General features: G+C 39.1%; 1 protein-coding gene across 1 annotated transcript in view; it reads right to left on the bottom strand.

Moving 5' to 3' along the window:
- The window catches only part of LOC101862446 (methylenetetrahydrofolate reductase), a gene marked incomplete in the record, with an annotated part of 13,099 nt that extends 2,805 nt beyond the window's left edge, over positions 1-10,294 (bottom strand). The window contains 7 exon segments of the mRNA XM_035972141.1: positions 1,067-1,249; positions 2,827-3,390; positions 4,146-4,339; positions 4,903-5,019; positions 5,504-5,745; positions 6,431-6,750; positions 9,751-10,294. Of these exon segments, the coding sequence (XP_035828034.1) occupies positions 1,067-1,249; positions 2,827-3,390; positions 4,146-4,339; positions 4,903-5,019; positions 5,504-5,745; positions 6,431-6,711 (1,581 nt within the window).
- Between the last annotated feature and the right edge of the window lie 416 nt (positions 10,295-10,710).

The following is a 10,710-nucleotide window of genomic DNA, read 5'->3' as shown; positions in this document are numbered from 1 at the left end:
TTATAATTAAAGAATATGGCATTAGTAAAAGAAATCTGCAAATTTGACACTTGTGTCGATTTTTTTTTTGGCCAATATCTCCATTTTTGTGGATTGCGAGAAGTAACTCGTTTTGTCAGCTCGCCTCACATTTGTTTGTATCGTCTATTTTTTTTAAGAGAGAATTTACAATAGTGCAAAGAGATAGACAATCAGTAGATCACATTATAGTTTGTTTTGGATTAATGAAAATAGACAGAAACATACATAGTTGTCTTTCTGATACATATGAGAACAAAGACACACATCAAGACAAAGAGCAATGGATGAGAAGATAGACACACAGAAAAAGGGATTGATAAGTGGATTGCTGAAAAAAAAAAGACATTAATAGAAAAACAACTAGATGAGAAGACACATACATACAAGGATAAAATTATCAATAGATCTTTAAAACATCATTATAATGACACTGTCCGAGATGTATTTACTTTTTTCCTGTGTTGTTGTGAGTACGCGTTAGTGTACCTAACCTTAGTAATATCCACTGCCATTGTAAATGACCAAGACAAATATCTCTCTGTGACTGTGAGAAGAATAAAGATTGATATTGTCATTGTCATGGTCTACTTGTCTGAGATGACCACTTTTTTTCTTCAATAAATGAGTGGCTGCCTTGGGCAATTTCAACTGTACTTGTCCAAATTCTTCAACCATTCCTACTTAACATCACTGTTGGTTCTCCCTTCTTCAGAAGCTGCAAGATAAAAACACTCTTTTTTTTCTGCTCTCATTTAAACTGATAAACCTGTCTCTGTCTGAGCTAACAAAAGACCAGCAATATGAAATGCTGTAATGATTTGATCATTCTGATTTCTACCTAAGATTGTGCTGATTATACAACAAAATGGTTGTCTCCTCTTCGAGATACTTAAGAAAAGATCACTCAAAGCATCAACAACAATACCTTTATTTCTGTGAGCTGGAAACTAATTTTCCATCTATATTACTTACAGCGCAGTGAATGCTATTTTTAATTTTTAATCAGTGCTCCATCTAGGAGAATACAATCTTCCATGAAACTCACTTTCTGGTATATATAGCCATTGGGAATTCCCCAGCCTACAGTTGGGTCAGCAGACGGAGCACAGTTCACTCGGGGCTGCGAGTTGATGGTGAGGACGCCGCGTTTGTTCACACATGCCAGCTTGTCAGCGATCAGAGACGTCTCTGCCACAATCTCGTCATCATCCCATGGGATTCGAACCACCTGTAGGGAAAGGTAAGACATACTTTAAGATAAGATCAGGTAAGATAAGATAAAATCAATCTTTATTGTCCAGAACATTGATTTTTGTGTTTCACCATGTGTGCACGCACGCACCCACACACACAGGATTGTTGAAAAACCAAACCAAGCATTTTCTCAGTCCATGAAATCTGTAAGCAAAATTTTTATAACGTCATGCATCATCTTGACAAATTCAAAGACCCTGAATTTAGCCTTCTTACACCAAAAAAAACAAACTTTATGAAGGTGCCACTGGCTGGTAGAGTATTTGCTGCCTTGTATTTACTCAATTTACACGGAGTTGCTCAAATTATAAACCCTGTACCTAGTTATGAGAAATTTGAGGTGAAAATTTTTAGTTTCACAACAAGATCAAGATTTTTCAAATGCAATTCTTAGAACATCTTGATAACGTCTCTGAATAATCTTTCAATTTTGATAGAGCAGATAGCACATTTTGCTTCTCACCTCATGGTCTTAGTAACTCAAAACAGCCAAAAGTATCCGATAGAACCTCGTAATTCTAGGCCAGCGATATGTCTACACAACAAGACAGTTGATCAATATACATTGTCTAACCTTTGACCTTTTAATGACTCTTTTCCGTCTTAGAACTTCCTTTAATGTCTCCTTTGTCCCTGGGTCACCTATATCTCCGTATTATCTATTTTTCTCCAAAATCCTTCAAAAAACATCTCAACAGCTGATAACATGAGGAGAGCAAGCTCCGTGTCAAGTCAGGCAAACACTTCACCCAAGTTCCCAAGATTAACCATTTCGAACCCTGGACCCAGATCCCCACCCCAGGATTACTCCGACTTAACTAAGCCCAGGTTGCATCAGGATATTTTCAGACCTTCATTTTACCGTCTGACGAATACTGTGGAGGGTGTGTATAAAAATATATATAAGAAGTTACAACAATTGTGTTCACTTCCAGATATCAACATTTTCAACAGAGGTCTGCTGTCACATATCATATCCTAAAAAAAGGATCAGTTTCCATGTACTTCTGGCTTCACTGCTAGGCAGTAAAAACAAATCTGTTCTAATATGTTCATGTGAAGTTACCTAACGACACACAGGTATCAGGACCCCTCACAGAGAGACCTGCAGTAATAACTTCAAAAGTTATGAACATGAGCTGCCAAGGAGAAGTTTGAGGCTCAGATGTCAATGGTAACTCTAAACCTTCAAGGAATATTTCCTATCTGCCCAGTGTCCTCACACAGAAGCAAGCATTCCATTAATATGACTTACACTGTTAAACTTCCACGAAGAGTCATATGAAGTCACAACTTAATAATTAACCTTTGATAGCCACTACATAATATAATTTCGTTTGCAGGCATTTAAATGCCGTGAGAATCTCTCTCTCTCTCTCTCTCTCTCTCTCTCTCTCTCTCTCTCTCTCTCTCCTTCTCTCTCCCTTTCCCTCCCTCTCTCACATCACAAAACATGTATCGTCCGAGTATTTGGAAGGCAAAAATCAATGAATTCAACAAAAAAACAAAAAGAAAAAAAAAGGGCTATAACGTGGCATAACATGACATTACCTTGACTCCCTTTTTGTTGGGCATTCCTGTGAGATAGTTGACGAACACGGACCATACGTCCTGCTCACTGGTCAGCTCCTCGCCCCACATCTGTAGCTGCTCGTCATGTGATGACCGACTCTTCAGGTAGAACAAATGATAATACTTGAGGTCGTTGAAAGACGCAGAACGGGAATCTCCCCAGCGACCATTTGGAAACTCTTCCCAGTCCGAGGTACGATACACGTAGCTGTTGGGCCGGAGCCTCCAGAAGATTGGACGCACTTCTTCCTCTGAGCGGTTGTAATTTGCCGTCTTTTTCCAAGGCAATGATCGGGAAACTTTGTCTTTCCAGAGTCCTAACTGTTTCAACACTTCCCTCACAGCCACTTCACGGTTTAAGGTGTAGAAGTGCAGGCCTCGGAAGCCAGCATTCAGGAGGCTTTTACAAAGATCAACAGCCTGGTCGATGCCATACTTCCTAATGGCTTCGTCATTGTCTTTGATTGGTGTGATCATTTGGATAATCTCACTGGGCACTTCCAGTTTAGAAAGTTTGACTATATGACGGAGTGACTGGTATGCCTATGGAAAACAAAACAAATGTGTCAGTGATTCCAGCTAAAATTTGAATTCCTCAGTATAAAATACCTTCAAGTATCCCTTTCGGGTCTGAACACTACTTGCACAAATTCACACTTTCCCAATCCAGACTTACACACTTAAACATACTTTCATAATTATCACAGTTCACAGGGAGGGTTTTCTTTACTGAACAATATGACGATTTGAACTTGGATTACAATCAGCTTTATGAAAACTTTTTATAAACTAAAAAAAAATTTGAGTTCTGAAAAACATTCTCAGAAAATGAAAGGAAGGGGAAACTAAACATTGAAGAAATGTGCAGAGCACTGGTGGCAACAATTGTGCAACAGATCATAGAAAAAGATAACTGAAAATCCCTTCTGAACATGATCATTGTCTTACAGACACCAACACAAGGTACATAGACTACATATAAACCATACAGTTCAGCCCCTTCTTTCTTTATTACAAACTGCACCTTCAAGTAAGTAAGTATACTGGGGTGTCCAAAAGCTATAGTCCACAATGTTAGAAAAATTTTTTAACAAAATATTTAAGGTATTTTTTTCAAATTAAAAAGTAAAAACCGATTCCTGTTCTACAGAAGAAAGGTACATACCAACTGAAAAAAACAACGCTGGTTATACATCATTTTTTAAACAACCAGTTCTTTCTCCAAAAATGGGATCATTACAGAGAACACACCACAACTTTTAAAAAACATGCCTCTGTTCACAATGAACTACAAATACCTGTATGGGCAAGATTCCGGGAATAATTGGAATGTTGATGCCGATCCTGCGGCAATCTCTCACGTAGTCCAGGAAAGTCTCTGGTTTGAAGAACAACTGTGTGATAATGAAGTCAGCGCCAGCGTCCACTTTTTCCTTCAAGTATCTGAGATCATCTTCGTAAGAGCTACATTCAGGGTGGCCGGTGGGATATCCTGAAATTGAAAAATTCCATGCAGCATTGACAGAGAGGGAGGAACAGGTGCTGAAATAAAGTCTTGCATTGGAAAAGCACAGGCTACTTTCATATCTTTGAATAGGATTTGGAAAACCAGAGATATCTCACTTCGAAAAAACTGAGGATTTTCAATTCAAATGGAAAGTCAGTCCTGTTGTATGAATGTGAGACATGGAACGCATCGCAGATGTGCATAAAGAGGATCCAGGTTTTCTTGAACAAGTGTCTAAGAAAGTTACTGAGGATCAGATGGACAGACAGGGTCACCAACGAGGAAGTTTTATGGAAAACAAAGCAGATCCCAGTCAGAGATTAGGTAGGAAGATGGCAGTAGCCATGGATTGGACACACTCTCAGGAAGTCAGGAAGTCAGGCAGCTGCATAACAAAGAAAGTGTGGGATTATAAGGATGATAGAAGTTTGATCGGAAAGAAGGAGCAAACCACACCAGAGCACCCGCCAACTGCCCACAATCTTAATCAAAGCAGTGAAAGGGAAGATATTGATCAAAAGAAACATTTTTTTTTAAAACAAACTCACCAGCAACACATATAACGAAGTGGTCACCGAACTCCTGCTTAATCAGCCTGACCAAATCAGTGGAGTAGTTCAAACCTCCTTCGATTCCCTTCCACTCAGTATCACCCTCCGGCAAATCTGCAGAGATAAAATAAACCTATAAAGTAATAAGTCGACTGAGCGAGAAAACACCTTATGAAAATTTTGCATAATAATTATTATCACATTTTCCCCCATATGCAGACACTCAGATACGACAATGGTTTCTCAGAATATTCTTGAAGCCAAAAGAGAAACCTGCAAGCAGTGTATATCCACAAATGAAAATGAAGCTTTTAAATGCTTGAAAAGTGGCAAAACTTACAGTGTCCAAATTGGTTTCATTGGCCATAGCAGAAGCCAAATGTTGTCTCAATGAAAAGCAGCTGTTTGTACAGGTGATTGTCAAATACAGACGGCCATTAGAGCAGGTTTGACTGTACATACACACAAGCACATGTGCACACACTCACATGTGTGAGCGAACTCACATACACACACACACACACACACACACATACAGACACACACATACACACACACACACATACACACACACACACTGGCTCGGTGACTCTCTCACCTCCTCTCAGGGCCAGGATGCTTCTGATCCCCAGGTCTTTGGCTTTGTTCAGATTCTCCTTGATCTCCTCAACAGTCATACCCACACAGGTCATGTGAAGCATGGTTTCGATGCCACAGTAGTTAAGCATGGTGCCGGCTATGCATGTTGAGCTCGTTGGCTTCTCTGTATTCCCAGGGTTCCCTGCAGGATGCCATGTCATGTCACAAAAGAGTGGCCCTCCTGCTGCAAGACGCTCAAACCTAAAAGACACAAAGAATAATGCTCACACAAACGAGGAAATTTTGAGACAATTCAACACAGACAAATATCAATACATTAGCAGATGAAACATTAGGGCCATATTAATATTTTTACCTTCTTTTTTTCCAAATAGGACAAAAATGTCAATCAGATACAACAAATCAGGTGTAACCTACGTTATTCTGAAAGTAACGTGCAGAATGTAACGTCTGAAAGTAAAGAGGAGAATATGATGTCTGAAAGTAAAGTGAAGAATATGATGTCTGAAAGTAAAGTGGAGAAGATGATGTCTGAAAGTAAAGAGGAAAAGATGATGTCTGAAAGTAAAGTGAAGAATGTGATGTCTGAAAGTAAAGGGGAGAAGATGATGTCTGAAAGTAAAGTGAAGAATATGATTCTGAAAGTAAAGGGGAGAAGATGATGTCTGAAAGTAATGTGGAGAATATGATGTCTGAAAGCAGCAAGGAGAAAAAGCTGTCAAAAAAAGAAAAGCTTGAGGTAGCGAGCAAAGAAAGAGCTGAAGAGACACGAGTCTGGCCACAGGGAGGCAGTGAAGACAGTCCACAACCTGACGAAATTCAGGGACTATTAATGGCTTTTATATTATGCTCTCATCTGAAAGAGATAAACATGAGTGAGTAATAAACTAAGCCAACGATATAATAAGGTTATATTTTCAATTACCTGGAAATCAGGTTTAAAGCACCACTATGTGTCCTGGGAGGGAAAAATTCCAAAGAGAAAAAGGGAGTACCAGACTGTTCTCTTTTCACGATTCTGTTTATAAGGGGAACATATTTCTTTGCGGCCGTTGGAGAACTTGGGCGCGATGTGATGGGTGACGGGGGAACTGAGGAATCTTGACTGTCTGATCCTCCATTTTGTGAAGGTTCTGAATTTCCGTTCTGAAAATAAGCTGGATTTGTGTCTCTGGAGCTACTAGAAACAATTTTGACTTCCGGCATATTTGTAATTCCTCCTGTGGGCTGGATCACTCAGTTTTCCTGTGAATAAAAAGCAATTCAAAACAGATTTAATAAAATTTTGCAAATTGATCCATTGAGAGGGACTCAATTATACTAACTTTTGGAGTTTTCTGACAATCCAGATTTGGCAAAGCAAAAGAGAGGGCCAACAGTCAAATAATCTGTTTTCCTTATAAGATATGAATAATGCCCAACAAAAGTACTATTTCAGTTAAGAAAAACTTCAAATGCTAAAGTTCTACAGTCAGTAAAAATCACTTTGGAAAAAGAATTAGAATGCATTCCTGGAACCCTCTTGTCTTCCTTTTATAAAGTCTACGGTCTTTTTTAGTCATACAGATGAGAAAAGAAAATTTTTCATACACGTCCTGATTTTACAATCAGTGAAACATCATGTTTCCATTACACCTACTCAGCAGAAGAGCTGACCAAGGAGAGATAAAAAGGTGAACTACTGACCCACACCTATGCATAGATAACATCTCCATGAACCTTGTCTTCAAAAGGTCATTGGCCTGGAAAATTTTATTAGCAACTAACATTTATATAATAATATACCTCACGACACTGACTGTTACAGAAATGAAATCATGGCATCCGTGTTCTTTTACTCCAGATAAAGGATCTTCTTATCTTTACAAAAACAAAATATCAGCCCTCAGGTTTCAATAAAACAGAACAGTAGAGACTCCATGTAAAGATAAGGACATCAAGATGTTTCAAACTACCTGGAAGTAAAGAAGAAAGGAAACCAACTAAAATACTTTGAAATAAATGGCACCAAGAATAAACAGAAAAAAAGAACCCTAGATGCTTAAAAAAATTAGTCAGCAGGGCAGGACATGACGACACTCTTCCACAGAGGAAATAAAGTAGGTCGAATAGATTAAATAAAGGGGGCAACTCATGTCTGCCCTAGTCTAGATGTCTGGGTATAGATAGCACTCTGTTCACCCAAGTTTGCCTTTGAGGTCCACTTTATCAGTAACTGATAAGAGAGAATTCCCATGGCAACAGCCAATCATCAGTGTGCTTTGTTCATTGTTAACCGCAGCCAAGGCCACGTGCTATGGAAAATGCCTGGTCACATGAAAAGCATGCATGACCCGAGAAAAATTTTTCTACAATATCAAATTGTTCCCTCAGAGATCTTCGATTCTCATTGCTGATACACAATGGTGCAGTTCACAGAATAAACCACAGAGATTTGGACTGCAAAGTCAAATATTATAAACAGACTGCTATAGTTCTACATGAAACATTTGATACTTTAAAACTTTATACACTTGAAATTAGGCCTTGAGCACGAGAAACTCTGTCCCTCACTTGAAGAATCTTAAAAAGTAAATACTGCTTTCACAGTTGGCCGGCTAATCTGACTTATATCAAACATGTTTCTCAAAAGACAAAGGTCTCTCAGCAAGTTTGAAAATTTTTCTCTTAGTAGTCTTAGATGATCACAATAAAAAAGCAGTGGAAATCTTAATTATCAACTCCATGCTAGAGACATGTTAACCATTCGTTTATATCACTATAAAATTAGTGTGGACATGAAGCAGGGAAGAAAGTGAAACGAAAGTGACCGAACTGAAGGAAAGTAGTGAGGAAAACCCAGCACTGTGTTGGGAGGATAAGATTCATTAACCAATATAACGGCCTTTTTGTCCCTTAACAATGATGAGCCAAAGTAAAAAATGCAAAAGTAGACAATACTTCAGAAGTAGACCGCATTCAGAAGATCGAGTAAAACTAATTGCCAATAATACCCTTTTTTTTTTTTAGATAAAAATAACTTGTTACTGTTACACTAATACTTGATTGAAAGAAAGATAATTTGAAACATTGTGGGCGAGAGAGAGAAAAAGGGGAGAAGAGACAAATAAGGGCAGAGACCATACAAAAAAAGAAAAATGAGAGAGAGAAAGAGAAAGCAAAAAAAAGAATGTGTATTTGTGAGTGTGAGTAGTTTGTGTAATAAACTGTGATTTAAGAAGTAATTTGAGATAAAAATGACATTAGAAGAGTCAATGAGTGCGCGTGGGTGTGAGTGTGTTTGTGGGTGAGTGTGTTAGTGTGCGTGTGAGAGAGTATGTGTGCACATGCATGAGTGCAAGTGTGTGCAAATGAGCATGTCAATGTCAGTGCATGAGTGTGTGTGTGAGTGTGTGTGTGTGTGTGAGTGTGTGTGTGTGTGTGTGTGTGTGTGTGTGTGTGTGTGTGTGTGTGTGTGCGTGTGTGTGTGTGTGTGTGCGTGTGTTATGAGTGTATAAAAAGGAGCGCTAAGAATGTAATGGAAGGAGACTGGGTGAGAGAAAGAGAAAAGAGAGAGAGAGAGAGAGAGAGAGACAGAGAGACAGAGAGACAGAGAGAGAGAAAGAGACGCAGAGAGAGAGAGAGAGAGAGAGAGAGAGAGAGAGAGAGAGAGAGAGAGAGAGAGAGAGAGTCCACATTCTCACTAGCGGCTGGTGCTACAAATGGGCTCTAAAAATATAATGGGTTCTATCTTTTAAAATCTACAAGCCTTTCAGCATGAATGTTTTGTTGAAGTACTACTCTGCTACAAGATAACTATAAACTTGACTAGATATCTGAATCCGAAAGGAAGGGAAAAAAATAATCATCGAGACTTCCAATTGAGGGAGAATGAGAGAGTTATGCAAGTTCCATGGCATAAAAACATAAACACGCTGCTGACTGCCAAAGTAGTCGGTCGAAAAGGAGAAGGCCACTGGTGTTTTTACTTACCAGTATATAGATCTATTACAGTTAGGTTTTTGGACCTACATACAGGTCTAGATTCTATACGTTTAGATTTAGAATTATCTACGTTTTGTTGAGCAATGTCACCATGCTTGTCCAAGCTCTGTGTCTATGGCCTATATCGTAGCCTTACAAACTACCATACTACCTCTCATCTTTTCCGACAACCAAACGTTTTTTACAAGACGTAATGCGCTAGCATACCATACAAGATTCATCTAGCAGACAATGAAAATCATGAGCATGTAAATCCCTAACCAAATTAGTCGTTAACTTCCGAAGACATTGCGTCGAAATGTTGACTGCTTGATTGAGTAAAAACGAAACTAGACACGCTGTATAGAACCTGGCCAGCTGTTTGATGTAAACACTGGCGAGAACCAATCATCGACCAGCACTAGGCCATAGACTTGTACACTATTATTGTATCCAAGATTGTATACCCTGACGTGATTCCGGTTCACTGAGGAGTGCACCATTTGGTTCTATTGAAAATTATAGGACGGGCACAGAGGAGGGAAAGGTTGCATACACACACACACTAAACAGCAGTGAGACTGGTGCTTTGCCCTTCATTTACACGCCCATGGTGAGCACTAGTGCAGGCAATTATTTTTTTTAAATAAAGAGCAAAGGGCCGCGTCCATGACAGTATCTGACCTACGTGTTATAATTGGAGTCTATGCACTAGATCTATCAAATAAACAATCGGAATTGAAACGAACGAAAAAAAGGACATTCGAAAAAGAACAATTTACTGAATTATGCATTTAATCAAATGCAATAACAGCAACATCCATGACACCCACCCAAAAGGCCTTTATATCTTGTACCGGTATACGAAGATAAAAGAAGAAAGGAAAGCGAGAGAAGGCCTCTGAGCAATCGGTTGCTTGTTCTCGGAGAGACAGAACTGTTGTTGTCGCCGCTTTATATACTACCCAGTCAGCCAATCCCTTTCAGCTTTGGCTAACTGGGTCAGACTAAAAATAGAGCTACATTATTTTTCCTCTGTGCTCTGTGGGTAATTTTTCTCCTGTGCCGTTGGCCCTATTGCTCCCGCTAACCTTGTGGCTGTGACCCAGTACGGTACGCCAAAAGGAAAACAAGACTATGGTATGCCAGACTTTCATTGAACACATTTATTTTTGCGAACAATGCTGATTAAGTTGCAAAAAGGTACATGTTCCTTCGTCGTCGTGGCAACTTTTTTTGTAA

The sequence above is a fragment of the Aplysia californica genome, unplaced genomic scaffold, assembly GCF_000002075.1.
Source record: "Aplysia californica isolate F4 #8 unplaced genomic scaffold, AplCal3.0 scaffold00589, whole genome shotgun sequence".
Classification (NCBI taxonomy): Eukaryota; Metazoa; Mollusca; class Gastropoda; order Aplysiida; family Aplysiidae; genus Aplysia; species Aplysia californica.
The sequence above is the reverse complement of the archived record's forward strand: the minus strand, read 5'-3'. Positions and strand labels throughout refer to the sequence as shown.